Below are 21,632 nucleotides of genomic sequence, written 5' to 3' on the forward strand. Positions count from 1 at the left end.
TGCCTTTAGAACTGAGCTACCGGATCAATAGTGCAGGCACGACAAATAATGCCAAATGCAAATGTGTGAGTGGGTGGGTGTTTCCCCATCTAAGCAAGCCAGGCTTACCCTGAAGAGAGGGCCCTTATCTCATTGAAAGCGCCCAGCTATCATATAAGAGAAGGTCAGAACTGGAAAGTGAAAAAAATTCAGCATGACACTTATTCTCAGGGGTTGTGCACCAGTCCTGGGTTTTTTTTCCCTCCGGAGGGGGAGAGGAGAGAGAGAAATCGGGGAGGGCTTGGCTGAGAGGAGGGTAAGCAGCAAAGGCAGGCTTTGAAATTACACCCTATATAAACACTATGAAGAAGTGAGGAGGTGGCCAGTGAGGTCCCCCCTCTTTCTTTTTCTTTTTTTACTACGCGTAATTCTACGTGACCTTTTCCCATGTGTCTCAGTTTGGAGTCCATTGTGTCTGACCCCATCCTGTATGTCTGTCCAAAGGAAAGGAATGTCGTAAACCACCAATATCAGGGCATCCATGCTCTTCAAAAGGAAGGTGGTGTCTTGGGGGTGGGAGGAGGTGCTGTTTGTGTGAGTATGGGGTGGAGATGCAGTCATAATAGCAGTGCGGGGAGGGGGGGTTGGTGCGGGGTTCTGTCCTTCGCCAACTTAACCCTCTTTGGCGTCCTTTTCCTTGCAGACAACCCGGCCGCGAATTGGTTGCACGCGAGATCCACTCGGAAAAAACGGTGCCCTTACACCAAGCACCAGACGCTGGAGCTGGAGAAGGAGTTTTTGTTCAACATGTATCTCACTAGGGACCGACGGTACGAAGTGGCCCGGCTCCTGAATTTAACCGAGAGACAAGTGAAAATCTGGTTTCAGAACCGGAGGATGAAAATGAAGAAAATCAACAAAGACCGAGCGAAGGATGAATGATGCTCGGCTTCCAGGTTTAATCACGTTTCAAACAGCAAAAATCTCCCCCTCCAGCGCAACGCAACACAATCCTCCCCTCTTCTCTTCCCAGCATACCCCGAGACTGTGTCCAGGCCTCATGTGTTGTTATTATTATTAATAATAATATTATTTGGGGTTTCCCACCCCCCTGGGGTTGTTGCTGTTGTTTTGTCCTTGGCCAATTCAGCTCTTGAATGTATCTTGCCAGCGTGCAGGGAGATATGGCTGTGCCCCGGTGCTATTATGGAGGTACCCAGATTTATCATTTTCTAATCATAGGAAAGGAAAGAGGGGCATTAAACGCGGAAGGCTGATCTGTTGGCTTGTCTAAACCTACCTGTCCTTCACGAAAGAAAGAAAAAGAAAGAAACTACCTTTTTAATGCACAATTCTTTACAGACTGTATAGGTTAGTCGACGTAGTTAATTTTATTTGCTCTTTGCGCGGCAGAGAGAGGTCTGCTCTAATACTTGAACACTGTGTTTTATTGTGGTAATTATATTTGTGACTCAATTTTTTGTGCTTGGGTGCTGTACCAGATGTGATTGTGTAAGCTAGGATTCAATTTGAACTCAGGTTGTTTATTATAAAGGTTGCATAGAGTATAGCTCGGTAGTGTAAGGAGTCCTTTTTCTGTATCATTATTAGACAGTGAACCTTGGATTGTACTGGGGGGAACCAATTCGTTCGCTCTTTTTCTATCCCAGCTTTTAAACACAAAAGTGGGGGCATGATCTGGGATAGCCAAGGACTTGTGGACCCCCCCAGTTCTTTTGAAGCAAGTCATTTTCGTATGCACACTTGATCTATCTATCTATCTATATATAGAACAGTCTTCGTCAGTTGTATATATCATAATCTATATATTAAAGAAAGAAACCCTTAATAATCAGGCTAGCTTGAATCTTGTTTTTGCACCCGTGAGCAATTTTCAGATAACGGAGCTATACCTATATGTGAAAAAGAAGGTAACTACCTATGGTTTACGTTTTGAGTTTAATCGAATTTAATTGATTCTTATTGTAATGAAGTTTAATTTTATTGATAATAAATTATACACTCTAAAAAAAACCTACCTTTTGGTTATTGTAGATTTGTATCGATTATTAACATAAAAAATAAAAAGTCCTGGACGTTATGTTTATGCAGAAGCTACACTGTATATTTTGCAATAGTTACCTCATGGCCTACTGACCAAATAGTTGTGTCCAGAATGATATTTAACTTTTTGCTAAATAAAATATATATTGATTCTTTTTAAAAAAATTGTGCTGTTTTTAAGATTATTAAGAAGGCAAAACCTGCCGCATCTTTACCTCTGGAGAGCAATCAAAATCCTGACACTGATCCTTTAACACGGTTACTCAAAAGGAAGCCCCACTGATTTTGATGGAACTTAACTTCCAAGCAATTATGGTTCACATGGCAAATCCTTCTCCCAAACGGAAACGTGAGTGGAATCTGGGAGAAGACGACAGTGGAGTAACTGGGCCAGGGATGTTGCACCCAGGCTATCCAATGACTGTACAGAACCCTGCGCTGGAAACTAAGGATAGTAGCTGGTGTGTGTGTCTTTAATTAGTTAAGGTGCTGCGTAATAATAATAATAATAATAATAATAATAATAATAATAATAATAATAATAATGGAACAAATTGATAAACATAAAGCAAAGCAGGACAAAATTTCGGTGACCTTTTGCAAGAATAATCTAGTTAGTACCCCGCCCCCTTTTCAACTCTCATTTAAAAATTCAACTTGGCTTCCAGAAGCAAATAATCCATAGATTATGAAATTTCATCCATGTCTCTTCATAGAGAAAGCATTCCCAATGTAAAACCCATTTCAGCTGCCTTCTGTGTCTTCGGTGCATTCTCGCCCGCGAAATAAAAACACCGCATTAGATGCAGCCAAAGATGGAGGCTTATCGGGCAACAATGGACGCTAGAAAGGTTTTTGTCGTTGTTTCTAAAGTTCAGGTTAGAAAACCGGGCTGGTTGGCAAAGGGGTGTTGGTGATGGAGATTAACCAACACTTTAACGAATACATGCAGGCGATGGGGTGGGGGGCAGTCCAAACGGATGAACAATAAAAGGAATTCTGACTAGTTGGGAGTTTAGTCGCGCCTCGGGCAGGCTCGGCTCTCCGCTCAGAAATTATTATCCTCCCCCATAAAAAAATACCAGTTATAGCAGAGTTGTGCACAAGACCAAACAGGGGCTCCTCTGTAGCTCATTGCAGAAGAGTTTATTTTAAAGGCACAAACAAGCCCGCACACTTCCAGCTAACAAGTCTTAGCTGAAGAAGCTGTTAAGAAAATTCAGAGCCATAGTGTGCCATAAAAGAAAATGACGGCTGTAACCGTTTATGGGGTGTAAAATGCTGCAGGGTTGAAGGCAAGAACTTTCAGTATCTCAGGCTTTGAAAATGTTCGAAGGTTCAGGCTTTGAAAATGTTCGAAGGTTCAGAGAGGCAGGGAAAATTACTCTGAGTTTTGTTGGCCTGTTTAATTTTTATTTTAAAAATAAAGAAATCTCTGGTAAATTGCATTTAATTAACAAAAAGAGAAACAGTTCTTGTCTACAAAAACGGAAGGGGGGGTGAGTTCTAATTAATGCCTGTTCCAGTGGTTTGGGATGTTGCGACGCCCTCTGTTGTTGCAGACAGTGGGGACTTCAAAGAATCCGCATTGGAAGTGCGTAATAAATGGCAGGTCTGCAAACTGTCTGGAATTCGGCCCTTAATGAGTTTACAACTGTCCAGCCACAATTAAGATTTTCTACAAAAGCCCTTTCATTTGTTTTGTCTGGCTGTTTTAGATAAAGCGGGTCTGCGGAAATAGCTCGTTTTTATTAGCCCTTTCCCCCTCTGAAATGTAGGCTGTAAGGTGAGCGTTTATCTTTAATGAATATACCGCTGGAACCTTTTCTATAATTGCTACTGCATGGCAAAGTAGATTACTGAAGCGTTTGCAAGGGTAGTTATCAGCTCTGTTTACACGTTCGTAAGATTCCTGCACCTATTTTATTGCTTGCGATTACCAGGATAGAACAGCAGATGGCAGTGTTGTTCCACGAAAACAAGGGCGATTTCCGCCATGAGGCCAATGGAAAAAATTCTAAAATGTCGACTTTCTAGGATCAGCACATGCGGTTTTGAAACTGCTGATTTGATATTAACAAAAGGCGATATTATATATGCCCCCACTACTAAAATGAATACCTTTAATGCTTCAGTATTTCGTGTTTCAATATGTTATACTCTTAAAAGTAAATAACTGCAATGGTAAACTTCTCCGTTTGTAACCATTAGTTTAAGTATTAGTATTTTAGTATCATTTCAGTTCTGTACAGACTGATATTTTCCCCTCTCAGCTTGAAGCATGCTTCAAGAATACTGCTAATTTGACCGCAGCAAGAGCAAATATGTCGTGCGCATGAGTGATAATCCAACACATATACAGTGAGAATATATTTAAACAGTTTAAGTTTATACAGATGCATTTGGCTTGAACACCCCGTGTATAATGTAATCGACTAATGAAATGCATAACGGCATGAGTAAGGATCTATAATGTACAACGTCAAAGCAGATATTATCACACAATATAATCGTTTGTATTAACCCGTTCATGGCTTTGGCAATTTACCTGGGAATGTGCCCCAATGAATGCAGCAAGGCTTCTTACTTCAGAGTATAACTGTATAGGACTGCAGTACGCTATATACTGAGGCCGCATAAGCAATTTTTTATAGCCGGGAATCTCAAAGCGCTTGGAATGCGGATGCTGGTGATTGAAACGCGGCAGAGTTGTTAAAGAAACAAGCTCAGTGTGTATTAAAAACAACAACAACGCACAGGTAGACGTGGGTTTTTTATTCTTTTTTTTTAATGGCTCCGATTAATTAAAAAAAATATTTATTAGGAGCAAACAGTTTTCACAGTGCAATGGGCGATGCTGAGCATCGATGGCTCCATCTTAATCTCTTATTCAGCCAATGACCCCTGACTTTGGTTCCATTCTGCTCTGGGCACAGAATCCTTCGGAAACGACGTTCTTTTCGCCGGGCCAAAACAGAGGCTCTAAGTTGGTGGCTCGGCAACAAAATTTAATTTGAAAATTATTTACCGGCCACTGAATTTCTTCACCAGATGTCTTTGCGGCAGTTAAAGGCTCCCGCTCGCTTCCTTAAGCAATTTCATCTCTGTGGGACCCGGTTTAATTATGCAGTGCAGATGATAACAGTTCTAATACACCACAGGAGTGAAATGCCTGTACGAATCCAGACTGGAACTCTTATGGCATTTTATTTACTAATTCGTGTGTGTGTGTGTGTGTGTGTGTGTGTGTGTGTGTGTGTGTGTGTACCTCTCCCTCACCCCTCACTTCTGAATTCTACGGCTCCATCGAGCCAGTATACACAAACATACATATGAGCCAGTATACACAAACATACATACATACATACATACATACATACATACATACATACATACGGAAGATAGATGAATGGACTCAATGTTTGTGAATAAATAAGACAATCATACCACAAATGTGCACCTAATGTACCGAAATTAAGAGCCAAGAAAGACAAATAACACTATTGGGGAAATGCCTTAAGTTTGCGTCTTTTTTCCCCTGCCAAAAAAAGAAAAGAAAAAGAACGTTTAGCAGTCAAATGACCCACTAAATGTGATTATCAAAGGTATTTCATTGTAATTCCTTAATACGAATCCAGGAGGATAAAACAACCTGATTCCTAAAGAAGATTGGAAATTTATTGTGCATTTATTGTGCATGGGACTTACATATACTGTACTTAATTCAAATCGCCAGTAGAAAATGCCGTTTATATGAACGAATGACTGGTCATGGCAGCTTTTAGTGTTAATTCTTATTGTCTTGTGTGTACTTTTAATGTAGCTTGTCCTCAATGACTTCAGCTACAGTAAAATGCAAACAAGAATATACATTTGCTGTAAGTAATTTGGACAATGGGTGATCAATGGAGATACCGTAATAAAGGAGGAGGAAGGCAGCTGAAACAGCGGAATAATACCCCGAGTCCAAATTGCAGAAAATTCTTTGCTTGATCCAATAAGAAACCACCCTGCAGAATGACCAGTTGGTGTGTGTGTTTTCAAATCATCCTCGTTGTTTTTAACTTTTTATTCTGTGTGTTGGTTGTTTTTTAACGAGGTTTGTTTAGAGAAAGCTATAAAGCAGCAGTTTCTAGGTTACAATTTTTTAAAGGGGGCGGAGAGGGCACTTTGGATAGAATGAGTGACCTAGGGAAAACTTTAAATAATTAAGCAGCATCCATTCCAACATATCTTTCATTTTTATTTTTAAGTGGGATGGAGAATAGAGGCATCTTCTAAAACTGGACACCATTAAATTTCCGCATTCATGTACCGGTAATATGTCCAGGAAACATGGCTTAGAAGTTAATAATCTTTTCGCCCTCTTTTTTTTTTTTGCTATTTATACTGGAAGTCTATACTTTGGAGGTGATTCGGAACTCATTGCGAAGGGACATTCCGTTTAGCGAGGGTTAGTCCTGAGTCTGTATTATAAAACTCCCTATTTCCTGGAGGGGAGGGGAGGCCGTGGACAACGAGGTCTGTGTGTGATGGTTTTCTCAAGTAGCGTTTCGAAGAAGTGACTTTAGGCATACGCGATTTTAAAATATATTTATATAATAATCCCAGCAGAACTGACACACACACACACACACACACACACGTCTAAGAAAGCAGTGTGCGGTTTGATGCTTCCAGACCTCGGCCTCAAAGCTGGTTGCACTTAACGGTGTCCTTTCAAGACTCATCGATAAAATTCTGTCTTGCTCTTATCAATACCCAAGTCTAGACTGTCGGTTCTGTTTGCTGCTGTTTTCTTCTGGCATCTTGGCTGCGTTGTCACCAGAGGAGCAATTTATTGGAAGAATGCCGTCTAAATCCGCTTCTTTGATCTGGCTCGTCGTCTTTGGCAGGTTTTCCTTCGCCTTCCCTTCTTAACTTCTTAGCCCTTTATATTTCTCTCAGGAGGCTTTTCTTCCTTTCTTAAAATTTCAAGGTTTTTTTTGAGGGGGTGTTATTACTGCAGCCCCGCAATCTTGCACCACACGCCTCCCCCCCCCCCTCTCACATTTTCTTCCTTTGGGATTGACAGCCATCTTAGTGCGTAGACCGATTTTGGCGGAATCGAAAACCAAAGACGTCGCAAAGCAAACCTCGAAGGGCATCCATGGGGACGGTCTCCGAGCCCAGGACCGATTCCAGTCCATATCACTGATTGTGAAGATGAGTTCGTGATAATAACGTTCTTCCTTTGCAAAACTGTACACCAACACCTCTCTCCAGCCCCTGTTGCACCCGGGCCTCCTCAGGCCCCTTAGCTGAGCCCCCCCCCCCCAATTCTCTGCTTCCCTCCCATGGGTTACCAAAATGTGCCCCTCTGAAGGGTCCCTGCGAAATATGGGCCAGGCATAATTCTAAACTGGTGAGAACCTCTTTGTACACACAGGATACCAAACTCTATAATCTAAAGGGAGAATTTCCGGGGCAATCTCATTGTCCTCCTTCCAGTTTATGATGTGCAATATAGCAGGGCAGTAAAAGCTGTCTTTACCAAAACTCCCCCGTCTGAGGGAAGGAAACTAGTTTTACGATCCGTTTTAAAGGAAGGGTAGGGCGCAACATCCTCAATGGCTTGTCCTCTTATTGCTTGGTGGGGGCCGAGTGTTTAGAAATTAAGGAGCTGGCTTATCCGAGATCTGGGGAGGGGGGGGGAGGGCGGACCGGACACACATGCCACCGCTCTCACTCACCACCACCACCACCGAAAGCCAGAGGTAGGTATTTATTTACCCCGGGGGTGGGGGAGGAAAAAGAAGAAGCAAGGATGAAACAAAGAAACTTGAGTCCGCATCCCAAGTCTCTTCGATTTTTTTTAAAATAAGATAAAAACAAACGGACTTTCAGCACCTCTTATTTCCCACTGTATCATTTTTGGGGGGCTGGTGGTGACTGAAATATGCATGCTATTGGATAGAAGAAATCTACACTGGTAAAGGCAGACCGGCTGAATCACCGAAAAACATAACATAACATAACATAACAAAAATGCCTCCTGGATATAAACCTTCCTGAAGTAAGAGGAGGCAAAAGCAGACACATGCCTTCATATCTTCTTCTTCTTCTTCTTCTTCTTCTTCTTCTTCTTCTTCTTCTTCTTCTTCTTCTTCTTCTTCTTCTTCTTCTTCTTCTTCTTCTTCTTCTTCTTCTTCTTCTTCTTCTTCTTCTCATCTGTCCTCCCTTAGATATACTGTGCTCTTTCTCTATTTGTGTTTTGTTTCCGAGGAAGAGAATTTGGCAAAAGAGGGAGAGAGATGATAGAACACGTATTTAGCAACCCTTCAGTCATCTTGCCAACAGCGATTAGCCGAATATGTCTGTCAATATCTTAATAAATCTGCGAGCAAATTGGGAAGCCTCCCATATAAATATTTCACTCTTTCCTTTCCTGAGGAAAAATAAATGTGAGCAGAATACAGAAGGATTTGCCAAACCAGTTCATTCACACACACACACACACTTGAGATAGACAGACGGAGATAACACATCCTGCATAATGGTGGTTGTTTTTTTTTTTTTTTACTATGGGGGTATTTTTATGGGCACCTTATTATTATTATTTTTAATGTACTTTCCCTCTCGCAGCTCTACGCCTCCCCTTTCGGAATATGAAAGAGATGAAAGGCGGAGAGAGATAAGAAACAAGAAAAACAAACAGGAAACATACGTGGAAACTCAGAGTTGTGTTTGTGGTCTATTTCCAGCTCTGCAGGAAATATGACTGAGGAGTGGGGTATATGGAGGAGCAGAACAGAAATGCTTTTTTCCTCTCCTTAAAAAAAAAGACATGGAGAAAAGGGGTAGAGAGGATAAAGATGCAAAGAGGAAAATGTATATTTCAAAACACAGTGGGTTGACGTTTCTTATTCTAGCTTCCCTCCGCCTCGGGGCTGATCTCGGCGCTCCCTCGGCTTTATCCGGAGCCGCTCCGGGAACCCGGGCCCCGTTGGAGCTCCCGAGAGGCCAAGGCTCCCCCTCGCCTTCGAATCGGCCAGGCATCGGCTCGATCCTCTTCCCCTTCCATCATAGGACCTTGTGAGCCACCCTGATCTATACCACCTGTGATGCAGGAGGAGATTGGAGGATGGGGTCATATGACTGGTCACGTGGTGGAGGCAGCTCACTCCAAAAGAAAATGGGGTTTGGTGTAAATCTGGGGGTGTAATGTTATCATATATCACGCTACCTCGTAAAACCGACACGGAAGCCTACCGGACCACAAATCACCGGTCAAAATTATGAGTTCTTCGTATTATGTGAACGCTCTTTTTAGCAAATATACGGCGGGGGCTGCTTCTCTTTTCCAAAATGCGGAGCCCACGTCTTGCTCCTTTGCTACCAACTCGCAGAGAAGCGGCTATGGACCAGGCGCTAGCGCGTTCACCTCCTCCATGCCTGCCTTGTACAACGTGAACAGCACCATATATCAAAGCCCGTTCTCTTCCGGATACAGCCTGGGCTCAGAAGCCTACAACCTGCATTGCTCCTCTTTTGATCAGAACATTCCCGTCCTTTGCAATGAGTTAACCAAACCCAGCTGTGACAAAGCGGAGGACAGCAACCTGCACAGCCAGGCGGAGAATAATTTCCGGATATACCCCTGGATGAGGTCTTCAGGTATGGGGGAGGAAGGAAGGAAGGGGGGGCAAAACCGAGATGCGGGCGGGGAAGGCCGGGCGCGGGGGGGGGAGCGTTGGATTGAAAGCGCTGCCGAGCAGGCAAATGGCAACTTCCACGCGGGTGCGGGGGCAACTTCCACGCAAGGAGCGCGCGCGCGCCTGCCTGCTTTTAATTAGAGCAAGCGGCGCCATTGCGCAGAAAGCCCGTGGCATTGTATGTAAATGAGTCTCATAAAACTTTTTATTGCCCAATTAATGGGTTCCAGCCTCGTAAATTTATTTAACTCTCTATCTCTCTTTCTCTCCCCCCCCCCCAATATGGAATGGGAGCGTTGGGTTGAATTTTTGGTCGGGGCCCTAGGGAATATGGAAAGGGTGGTGGCGAAGCTGCCCGGAGACATGGCAGAGTGAGAACCTCGCTTCTCCTCGCCCGCACTGGCAGGGGGGGTAATGCTGAGTGAGAGAAGAGCCGCGGGTGCGGGGTGGGGTGGGGGAATGTATCAGAGAGAGAGAGAGAGAGAGAGAGAGAGAGAGAGAGAGAATATATGAGAGGAAAAAATAGAGCTTTCTATTCTTGGAGTGAGCGAAAACGTTTGATTCCCTATTATTTATCTCACCCACCCTCCGCAAGAAATATAAACGGTCAGTGGTAGGCATGTCAATAAAGAAAAGGGGTATTGGAGCGATGCAAACCCGAACCTGCAGTTAATTTTTCAGGAGGACAGGAAGACTGAGAGCAAAAGCGAGCCCTGGGTTCCAGACACCGCTTTGACTTCCGCCAGAGTCTGGAATGTGGCGGGCAAACCGGAGAGAGTTTGCTTTCAGTCAATCGCCCTCTTTCCCCCGCCTGGGTTTATTTATTTAAACTGCATGGTTAAAACCCGAATTCCTCCACCCACCCAGTCTCTCCCAGCTTGTCGCATTTGCCCGGGGCACTTGAGGGAAAGCTAAGCCTTCAGTTTTTAATATACTGTGCAGGAAGTCAGTAGGATTTGCTTCCGAGTAGACGTGTCTCAGAATTGGACGGTCAGCTTCTACCCACTGGCCAGGAAGTTACGCCTTGCTGGACTCAATGGAGCTTACTTCTGAGTAGGCAGGATTGAACTGCTGCTGTCCCTTTCCGAGATATATATACATGTATATTTATTGGGGGTGGGGGTGGGACTCGTGTGTGTGTGTGTGTGTGTGTGTGTGTGCGAGAGAGAGAGAGAGAGAGAATAGGAAATAGGAGGGATTTGTTTTTTATTTGTTTGCCAGCTGTTGTAAAACTATTTCCTGGTCCTCTAACTTCGCTGGTTCTTTCCCGGCCTCCCCAAATCCTCTCTTCAGGTCCGGATAGGAAGAGAGGGCGTCAGACCTATACCCGTTACCAAACTCTGGAGCTGGAGAAAGAGTTCCATTTCAACCGCTATCTGACCCGGCGACGGCGGATAGAGATCGCCCACGCCTTGTGCCTGACCGAGAGGCAGATCAAGATTTGGTTTCAAAACCGACGCATGAAATGGAAGAAGGAACATAAAGAAGAAGCAGGCGGCGGCAGCGGCGGCGGCGCCCCGGCGGCCAACGACAGCGCATCAGCCACTGCCTCTGTGGAGAAAGTGGAGGAGGAGGAGGAAGAAGAGGAAGAGGAAGCGGAATGAACGGACAACTCCCCCCCCTCTCCCGGGCTCTCGCTCGCTGGAGCCCAGCGCTCGTCTTCTGTATGCACGTGACATTGTAAACACTCTCTTCAAATAATAATTAAAATCTATTTAAAAAGGAGACCCTTGCAATCGCCAATTCCAATTATAAGGGATGGGGGGAGAGGTGAGTTCACCTCCACTGGCCCTTCCGCATTCCCAGAGCATCCGAGACACAGCTCTGTGTAAACTAAGAGTAAAATTATCACTTGAACACCCGGACCAGTTTGGCTGTGAATGTCCAAACCTGTTGTATTGTTATTATTATTTTTTGTTACATGATAGACGGATATATTTTTCTCCCCGCCCTGGTATTTGTGAGGGGAGGGGGGTGTCCTAACTTGCACATATTAAGGGGCGAAAAAGAAAAAAGGGGGAAAAACGCTGGGGGAGCCCCATTTAGTTTAACTTCCAAATAAACTACCTGACTGTACTGGTCCCAATCAATCGCTAAGGGATAAGTGCATTAGGTTCACACTCAAACTACCTAATATATGCTGAGGATCGATGTACTTCCAGTTACTGAATTTTTTGTTGTTGTTGTTTCTTGTTTTAAAATAACCCGAAGACGGATTTGGGGTGGGTGGGGAATTTTGAATTCCATGCGGGAGATAAACAATGACTAAACCACTACACTCAGCTGCAGTGATTTGTACTACCTATTTTCCAAACTACCTATTATCTAGCTCCGCCTACCTATCTTCAAAATTATGCTGTATTTTATTAATGCAAAACGGAAAGATGACAATACTTAAAGCGGACTTCCTTGCAGGACCTGAAGCGTAGTGCATAAGGTATAAAAGGGAAGACAATTGACATGGGAGGCCTTCCCAAGTCCTCCGCAGGATTTGATGCCTGGTATTGTTGAGTATAATTTAAAGTTTTTAAATAATAATAATATATTTATTCTAAGGCTGTTATTAAGTGGAAACAATATGCTGCAATGTAAGCTTTCGTCACACACAAGTCTTCGCTAGGCCGAATTCGATGGAGGTTAAACCATCGCAATGGATTTGTACAAAGCGGTTTCATCTCGTCCTTTTTGTGCGGCTCTGCTCATGGCCGATTTAGTGTTCCCTTTTGAGTTTTTCTACCATTCTGCTTGATGCAACTGGAAAAAAAACACAAAGCAACAAATTGAAAAAAGATGTGAATTTAAGCACCGGCCACATATGCCTATTCTCAGCCACCTTATTCCCTTCTCCCTATTGCCAGAATGTGTTAAGTCTGAAGCAGCGTTAATTTTCATAAGAATGAACGGATATTGTAGATTGGATCGAGGGAGGCTTGAGACATTTCTGATTTTCTTGGACCTCATAGATAAATACACCATGTCATCCGCTGGGAAGCCTGTTAGGCAAACTTTGTAGCATGAAGCAACGTTGACAACTCTGTATAAATAAATTCTGCCTTGAAAGTTTTGGCTAAACTTTATTCATAAAATGTACGTTACAATGTGTTTTTTCACTGTGAACATTGAGGTATCTCGTGTTAAAATTGAAGGGGGCGGGAAGTGTGTGTGTGCGTCTGCGTGAATACTCTTCGGAGGTGCTGTAGTGTATCGCCCACGTTCGATGTGTTTTATGTTACACAGAAATAAAAAATGCTTGTTGACAAAATAATCATCTCTCTCTTTTTTGTTATTGAAAGTTACATATAAACATTTATATACACATCTAGGCACGCATGCAGACCCGCATCCTAATGCAAAAGTCCCGAGTATATACACAAAACAACCCAAAACAACTAAGGATAACTCTGTCGACCTGGTACATGGAAATAAATGTTAATATTATCACTAAGATCTGCTCTCACGGTGATCTACTTCATATATGAGAATGAGCGAGGGCGCTGCCAGTCACCTAGCAAGCAACCCAAATATTTCTTGGGCGGAAATCTCGAGGATTCCGATCAGAGTTCCTTCCCCGTAGTATAATGGGGATATACAAAAGAGAGAGTTTGCTTAAAGTCTACTGATTCGTTGGAAAACATACATACATCTGATTTCGAAGTAGGTCCTCATTAACTAATTCAGGATTCGTTTTTCAAAAGTATCCTCCGAGGTATATATAAGCGGGTATAGTCCGCACTTTGGAGAGGAAGTCACTGAAATTTCTGGAATGGAATGACTATAAGGCGCTTTAAGGCACCGTCAGTAGGGCGCACAGTAGCCCCCAGAACACCGAATTAAAGACAATGCAATCAGCAAAGATATAACACTTATAGAACCTATTTCCATAGCATATTCCCAAAATATTTCTCCTACGAGCAATTTCTCTCCCCGCCCCCCTTTTTATTCATTTAAAGCAAAACTGGGTGCTCTCTCATATTTTCATAATATATATATATGGAAAGATAAATAAGAGTGGTGAGTGACTAAGGGCAGATTTCCTGCTGCTCTGTTAAAAGCGTGTGGCATAGTTTTAATATTCCCCCTTTTATAAAATACAATTCAAAAATTGTCCAGACTGTGTGGGTCCTTTAAAAAATCTAGAGCTTGCCTCTCTGGTAAAATGGCGCCTCTCTAAGTCCTGCCTCTTTCTTAGTGAGGAGGAAAGGGCCATAAATCCGTTGTTGTTTATGAAAATTTACAACTTTGCAATACAACTTTATGAGTGGTTCCGTTCCTCCATTGGTTGCCGGTGGTCATGTGGATGGCAACCGTGAACATGAACTTTTTTATAATTTCCCTGGCGAGAATAGAGCTGCATTCTTTTGCTCAGCTCTGTCCTGCTTCGGATCTCTCTGGCTTTTCAGTTCCCCCCACCTCCACCACCCCCGATTTTCATTTGTCCTTTGTAAGTCAATAGGGAGCCGGGTGGATGGAGATTCAGCGCAGGCAGTCGCCTAGAACGCAGGTCTTGGATGGCAATTTCCAGTTCCTCCGCCGGAAGGTGTGGCATATTGGATTCAAAGCGCTGGAGTGGCAGATTTTCAACTCTCAACCTGGCTAATTTCCTGCTTCTTCTGGCACCAAAAGGAGGGCGATTCGTCTCCGGTGCAGCCAAAGCGACAGCTGTCAAAGTAGCAGGGGCTCCTGAAAGCCAGAACCTAAAAAGGTGAGAAATTCAGAGAACTACCAGCATGAGCGAGCAACCCCTGTTATAACATTAGACTAGACAAACCTGGAAAATCAGCATCTTTCTCTGAAATAGATTAGACATAGAATGTAGATCCGCCCAAGGTGCGATTGTGCCAATTGACTCTCTAAGCTTCCTGGATTGTGCCGGGAGCAATCAAAACAGACCAGAGCTGCTAGTGAGCCTGTAGACATGCTATTTGAGCATCGGCTGCATATACATTTGCTTAAGAATAACCTGTATTTTTTTTGAAGCCTCGGGGGATTTTAGAAACAGTCTCATTAAATGCTGCGTTGATAGTAAGGTAGAGTTGGAATTCTTCTAAGATGTGTATTTCAGCAAAGCGGGTGCGTTTTGACCTTTTTTGTGTTTAATGCGTGGCTGTTGTTGCTATGAGATCTGTCGATGTAAATAGAGAGTTTAGGAACTTATCGCTTCATTTTTGATATTAGGTGGAAATTAATTCCTGTAACGTCAGAGGATAGATTATGCATGCACTGGATTGCTTCATCTTCAGATGAAGATGTACGTACAATAGCATGGTAGTCACGTATATCGTATGGTGCCTGGATAACATTAGGAGCTTTTTAAAGTCCTGAAATGCAGCTTGTTCCTTAATAACTGAGGATTAAATGCAATAAGGAAGCTTACTTCAGAATCACAAAATGCAGCTTTTTGTTTGGCGGAGACGGGGTGTGTTTGTGTGTATGTGAGAGAAAAACAGGTTAATGAAATAATAGAAAATTATCCTCAAAACTGGTATAGGTGGAGGGATGGGGTGAAGCAATATTTCCGCAAGAGTACGTAATTTTGTGTGATTCGCCCATTTTGTGTCGTCTCCTTAAAATGGTTTTCTGGGAGGAAAATATTTCTGATTGCATATCTTCAAATATTCATTTCAGTTGTTAAAGATAAGAAGCAATTATCTTATGTGTTCAGTACGATATGTGCCCCCCCTCCTCCACTTCTCCTAGCTGATAAAGAATTACGTTCGGGTGCATTGCATTGCAGTATCTGGTTGACTGCAACCGCAGTGAGTGTCGGATTATTTATCGTCGAGTGGAGTGTACTCAGTGCTGCCACTGTGTGGTTGAAGGAGGTACTTGACGCAGAGTGAGCTGGGGCAACCGCCAGTATCACACACACACATCCAAATACACACACACACACACGCAGAACGTAGCGGGTGGTTCTCCATTGGAAAACTCTATTAGTAAAAATCGGCCTTCAGTTGCCCACATCAAGCCGTATCGCTTTAAGGATTCTTTTTCCGCGAGAGCTTTAAAAAAATTACGTGGCAGACGGGATTTGAAGGGGACACCCCGGAAAGATGATGTTGTTGAACTGAATGTTTTGGCGTGGTGAATTGGAAGGACCAGAGGAAGGGCTACTAACACGCTCAGTCTAAACAATGGCTGGGATTGCGAGAACTGTTTGGATTAGCGGCTGTTAGCTAAATGTTGCTTTCTGTTACATCTCTGAACATAAGAAGGATTTGCAAGTGGATTTATACCTTAGGGAAACGGAGCTTTTAAGCTTAAGAGGGTAACTGCTCCCCGCACCTGTATTCTAACTTTTGTTTGACTTATGGCTTCGATTGAATGAAAGCTCGAGAGGAAAGGGGGTAAATGGCAGCAGAGGGGAAATCCTAAACGGGTAGTCACACATTTTAAATCGATGGGTACTGCTATATATTAAAAGAAAGAAAAAGTTTTGGAGTTTTGCATTTTTTTCTTTTAAACGGGGCCACTTCAGCTGTTTACCTTGCTTCGGTTAGGAATGTGTCTCCGGGAGCTTGTCTGGGTTCATTTGAGAAGCTGCACTCTGTGGCAAGGCTTCTGCTTACCAGATGTGGGTCTCAGAACCTCTAGTTGGGGAGGGGCGACTTTTTCTACTGGCAGACCTTGATATATATATTTTTGTACATTGGACTGCAACCATGACATTATTGTTATTATTATTATTATTACATTGCATCTTGCTAAATAACCTCATTAAGAGACCTGGTGAGCGTTGCATGCACTTTCCTGCTTTTAATTCTGCTTTATTTGGTTCTTGGTGAGTAAAAGAAAAATGAGGGAGATTCCTTCGTTATATTGCGCTGAATTTACAGACACTTCCCTGCAATTTGTATTTTTACTGGCTGCTCGTCTTTGCAGGATGATTTGAGAGTAGCATTTTGGTTCATTAAAACTGATGGGAAGGGGAACCCTAGCACAACTTCCTGAAAATATTAATAGAGAGTGAAGAAATGTTTTACCTGTCCTTCAGCTGTTTGAAGTTTCCCACATTCGAGTGCCTTGTGCATCCTGACGTTATATATCTGCACTGTAAAAATGTTTGAAACGTGATTTATTCATTTTTGTTGTTTTCCGTGAATGGTTAGCTTCCTGCTTCTCTGCTTCTGAGTTTTCCCACCTATACTATCGATTGCATTTATAGGTAACCTTTTAGCGGAAAGATTGGGGAAGTCCTTTGAAAGCACTCGCCATTATTGGAGGTAATCGAGAGTTCCCTGTGAAACCCCAATGAGGGGCGCAAACAATGCACACGGTGGGGAGGTGGGGAGATGTTTTAACTTACTGCTGTTTTATAGATCCCCTAATGGGACTCCGGAAATGAAACACACCAGCTTACAACTGGGACAAACCTCACGGCTTTTAAGCCAACTGAGGGCTAGTTTTTAAAGCGCCCATTCAAAAACTCGAATCTGTGGAAGGAAGTGTAAATCGCTACCTAGGCAATTGTCACAGAAAATATTTTGTAGGCCTCTGCCCTAAAGACACTTTACTTGGGACCAAAGTCCTAATGGGCTCAGGGGGACTTACTTCTGAGTAAACGTGCTTAGAAATGATCCAGATGTATTTAAAGAGTGGATCTATCAGATGTTAGCATTAGCACCTCTGCAACCTTAGGCCTGGGTGTACCACCTTCTTTTTATTACCATAAAATTTCCACCACGTTTGTGGGGGAGGGATTACAGTGTGGTGCTTGCTAAGTGATGTCTGGGGGAGTCAACAACAGCCGGGTTAAATATAAATATGAAAAGGGGCAGTCCCCCCACCCACCCAAAGTACTGGCTATAAAGAATATTTGTGCAGTTCGCCACGACGGGTTTCCACTCTGCCTGCCAGACTGAGACAAAAACAAGGACTAAAGCTGCAGATATATTCCTTGACGGGTTAAAAAATGCCAACAAGAAAAACAAGCCTGTTCTAGCCGGAATGGTTCAGCCTTTTCAAAGCTTCTGATGTCGTGTCCTCAGCTACTTTCGAGAGGATTCCTTTGCCAAAAGCAATAACAAAAAAACCACCCACTGCCAGCATACAATAACAACCACGTCGAGACATCCTCACTTCTTTCCTGCATTCCGATTTACTATTAAAATTGTCTGGGTCATGCTTAACAGACGAGATTCTTTTCCTCAGCCACCAAGAGGCTCAAGGAAGAAGAAGTATTGCAGAGAGATTCATCTGCGTGCGCGTGTTTTCTTACTAACCAAATAAAACTAGGCTAAGCTGTATATTATTATTATTATTATTATTATTATTATTATTACCTGAATCGAAACATTTTGGGAAGCCTTGTACGACTAAGCTTATTCTCCCTGTCCTACCCCACCCCGGACTAGGAATATGTGAAAATAATTGAAGCTTTTAATTGAGGTGGTTTCTTTTTAAACCGGTCAGTTGAGCAGAAGTTCCCGTTTTCGAACTTGTTTGACATTTTCTTATTATATATTTTTTCAATTCTTAGATACCACATAAATCAACCAACCGGCTGCCCTGCTCTCATCTTCCGGGGAGGGGGGGAGGCTGAAGGGTCCTGGGGGGAGAATCAATGGAGAGGGGCAATGGGGAGTTTCCTTGGGTGCTGCTTCATAACGCCTTCAGTCTAGACACCCTAACTTCGCAGAGGTGCCTCTTTTGCTTACAGATGCCAGCGGGCCTGTGCTCTGGGTGTCTACAATCACCTTGATTTATTTATCTATACAACACCCACCCACTCCTAATTCCTCTCTAGCCGTCCCCCCGCCTCCAGCTTTTTGGCACAGCGGACGATAACCGCTGTTTGCAAGTTGCCATCCATCTGCCGGGCTCCGGCGGCGGCTGAGATGCGGCGGCTGGGGGGGGGTGTTGTTTGTAACTTTGCTGGTTCGGTGGCGGCGGGTCCCAGGGGAGAAGGGCCCTCCGCCGCTCTCTCATTGGTCGCCGAGCCATCAGCTGGTGCTATTTGCTGCTGTCGCTTTTGGCGCTCGGCCAGCCAGAAACAAACCACTTCGATGACTACTAATAGTTATAGCCAGATGTACTAATACACAACAAATCACGGTCCGGGATCTGGGGAGCGTCAATGAGTTCCTATTTTGTGAATCCCACTTTCCCGGGGAGCCTGCCTAATGGGCAGGAGTCGTTCCTCGGGCAGATCCCCATCTACCCAGCTGGGTACGAGGCTCTGAGACACTTCCCAGCCTCTTATGGGGCCGGCAGCCTGCAGGACAAGACCTACTCCTCACCTTGCTTCTATCAACAGTCCACCAACACGGTCATCGCCTGCAACCGGGCATCCTATGACTATGGAGCCTCCTCCTGCTTCTATCCAGACAAGGACTTGGGCGGCGCTTCCTCGCCCTCCGGCAGTGGCAAGCAAAGGGCCAGCCACCCTGGGGACTATCTGCCCTGCTTTGCTTCTGACCAGCAGTACAAGCCCGAGAGCGGGCCGGCCAAAATCCTAAACGAGGAAGGAACCGACCGGAAGTACAGCAGTCCTGTTTATCCTTGGATGCAGAGGATGAACTCTTGCGCTGGTAAGTCACAGGGATGCAACCAAGAATCAAGGGGTGGGCGGGCGAGTGAGGGTGAAAGTGAAGGTGGGGGGAGAGAGAGAGATAAAGGGCTTTGGGGGAGGATGGGGGAATATGAGGGTTTTGTTGCGGGGGGGGGGGCTGGATCTATAAAGACCAGTGTCACCTGCAAGCAAGTGGGTACACTGATTCCTCTCCAGGTTCTCCTCTATCCTGACACTTTGCTGGGCGGGGTGGGGTGGGGGGCTACAGTACTTTGAAGAAGTATGCATTTATTTATTTTTTAAAGGAAAGGTCGCCTAAAGTCTGAGTCAGCAGATAAAGGCTGCAATGCCAAACAATCATACCTGAGAGCCAGTTCCGTATAAAGTATTAAGATTTGATGCTCTTTGTAGTCTTGGATGGTGCTTGCTTACTGCTGCTACTAGTACGAAATGATTATTATTAAAAGAAGCCCGCTTCCATGAGAGCCAAAGACGGATGCAGAGGACTATGCCCTCTGTATTGACTGCTCCATATATTTGCAAGACAGAGCCTCTCTTCCCCCTCCCTTCACCCACTCATTAGTGTGTAAGTATTAGCTACTGAATGCACGTTTTCCAGTAATATGTGCACGCACACAAATCATCTACTGGGGGCGGAGGAGGTGGGAAGAGAGGAAACATGATCAATGGCCAAATTCCCATTGATTTCAATGGATCAGAATTTCATCCTTTGCCCCTCTTAAAGGGGAAGTTTGGAAAGGAGGTGAAAAGACATGCACAATTTAAACTCCACAACGCATTTTTATTCAGTTTTTTCCTACATAAGTTTATCTTCTCCGTTGTGAGTTTGTTTCTTTTTGGGGTACCACATTACAGTAAATATAACACTTTGTGGTGGGGGCTTGTTGCTTTAAGAATGCATATTAGGATTTATTTCTTTGTAATTATACAGTACTTCGTTTCTGGGCTGTCATGCTAAGAGCACTTAACTTGAAAGTAGGTTTTACTGAAACCAATGGCCTTGCAAATAAATGAGCTCAGGAACTGGTATCTGTTGCTTTAATTGTTATGAAAGGTCGTGGTCCAGACAAAATTAAGCACTTTCAGATAGCACTTATTTTAAATAGAGCAGAGTTAAGGACGTGCGCCGGCTCCAGTATGCCTCTGAAAATCAGTTGAGCTGCTTAACTTTGTCCGGATCCTGCCCAGGTACCCTATGGGCGTGATCTTAGGCATGCTTGCTTATAAGTAGGTCCTGTTGAGTTCAATGGGATTTACTCCCAGGTTGATGGGTATAGAATTGCACCCTGAGTTTTTGCCGACGCCACAGCGAGATAGAAATGTTACACACCTACCCCACACAGAGTCAGTCACAGCGTGTGCATATGTGTCCGTTTGCGTGCCATATGAGGGTATTTTCTGCGTGTTGAGCGCGGAAATTTAGCCCCGATGTCAATACGAACATTCGCTTCCCAAAGTTCTGCTATCAAACTAGATATCCCTGAGAAATATTTAACCCGGGAAACGTTGAGGAAGGGACTGAGCTTTCCCCACGCATCTCGTTATATCCTCTTATGCAAGGATATGGGCTGGGGGTAAGGGCGAGAGGGGGGGGGGGAAACACACACTAACGCAGCTCGAAGCAGTTTTCCTCCATTGTTAACAGAAAGCACGAAGGCCTCTCCAACTGAGACCGTCTTGTCTTTCCTTCCATAGGTGCAGTATACGGAACGCACGGCAGACGGGGCAGGCAGACCTACACCAGATACCAGACCCTAGAGTTAGAGAAGGAATTTCACTATAACAGATATTTAACCAGGAGGCGACGGATTGAGATAGCGAATGCTCTCTGCCTCACTGAGCGGCAGATTAAAATCTGGTTTCAAAACAGGAGGATGAAATGGAAAAAAGAAAGCAAACTCATCAATTCCACCCAGCCGGGAGAAGAAACAGAGGAAAAGTCAGGGGAGTAAAACAATGCTTACAACGAGGCGTTGGGGGGGGGGAGTTGCCACCGTACCCTTTCATTAGTTGCTTTTTCCATCTCTCCTTACCCCTCCACTCATGTTCCTCCAGGAATATATATATAGATAGATAGATAGATATAATTCGTATTGTAATGATTCTGACGACTTTCAAAGGCTTGATTAAAATATATACATATTTATATATATCTATATATATTTGCAATTAACTGTGAATTTCTGGATCGGTAGAATGAACGGACATGGAAGGGAGTGGTGGACATAGTCAGTTCTCCAAAGTGTAGGTTAGGATATGCTTCAGATGGTATCAAGATTCTTAAAAAAAAAAAAAACACCAACCCACACCAAACAAACTTTGAAGTGGAGCATCGGTGTTAATATGAAAGACTGGAAATTGGT

General features: G+C 43.9%; 4 protein-coding genes across 4 annotated transcripts in view; all 4 read left to right on the forward strand.

Moving 5' to 3' along the window:
- HOXA9 (homeobox A9) overlaps nucleotides 1-8,128 on the forward strand; it is a 16,134-nt gene extending 8,006 nt beyond the window's left edge. Inside the window, exon 2 of the mRNA XM_035129102.2 lies at nucleotides 683-8,128. Within this exon, the coding sequence (XP_034984993.1) occupies nucleotides 683-921 (239 nt within the window). The 3' untranslated portion in view covers nucleotides 922-8,128. The remainder of the gene's footprint in view (nucleotides 1-682) is intronic.
- Nucleotides 8,129-9,203: 1,075 nt separating this feature from the next.
- HOXA7 (homeobox A7) lies at nucleotides 9,204-13,017 on the forward strand. Its single transcript, XM_035129104.2, is given in 3 exon segments — nucleotides 9,204-9,310; nucleotides 9,313-9,699; nucleotides 11,031-13,017. Coding segments are annotated over 3 exon segments (762 nt in total). The 5' UTR covers nucleotides 9,204-9,246; the 3' UTR covers nucleotides 11,342-13,017.
- A 1,361-nt stretch (nucleotides 13,018-14,378) lies between these two features.
- The window catches only part of HOXA3 (homeobox A3), a 52,078-nt gene continuing 44,824 nt past the window's right edge, over nucleotides 14,379-21,632 (forward strand). The window contains exon 1 of the mRNA XM_060280698.1: nucleotides 14,379-14,439. The gene's annotated coding sequence lies outside the window, so the exon portion shown is untranslated. The remainder of the gene's footprint in view (nucleotides 14,440-21,632) is intronic.
- On the forward strand, nucleotides 14,437-21,621 carry HOXA6 (homeobox A6). The gene is made up of 2 exons (XM_035129103.2): nucleotides 14,437-19,267; nucleotides 20,965-21,621. The coding sequence occupies exons 1-2, from the start codon at nucleotides 18,814-18,816 to the stop codon at nucleotides 21,219-21,221; spliced, it is 711 nt and encodes a 236-aa protein (XP_034984994.1). The 5' UTR covers nucleotides 14,437-18,813; the 3' UTR covers nucleotides 21,222-21,621.

The sequence above is a fragment of the Zootoca vivipara genome, chromosome 12 (assembly GCF_963506605.1).
Source record: "Zootoca vivipara chromosome 12, rZooViv1.1, whole genome shotgun sequence".
Taxonomy (NCBI): Eukaryota; Metazoa; Chordata; class Lepidosauria; order Squamata; family Lacertidae; genus Zootoca; species Zootoca vivipara.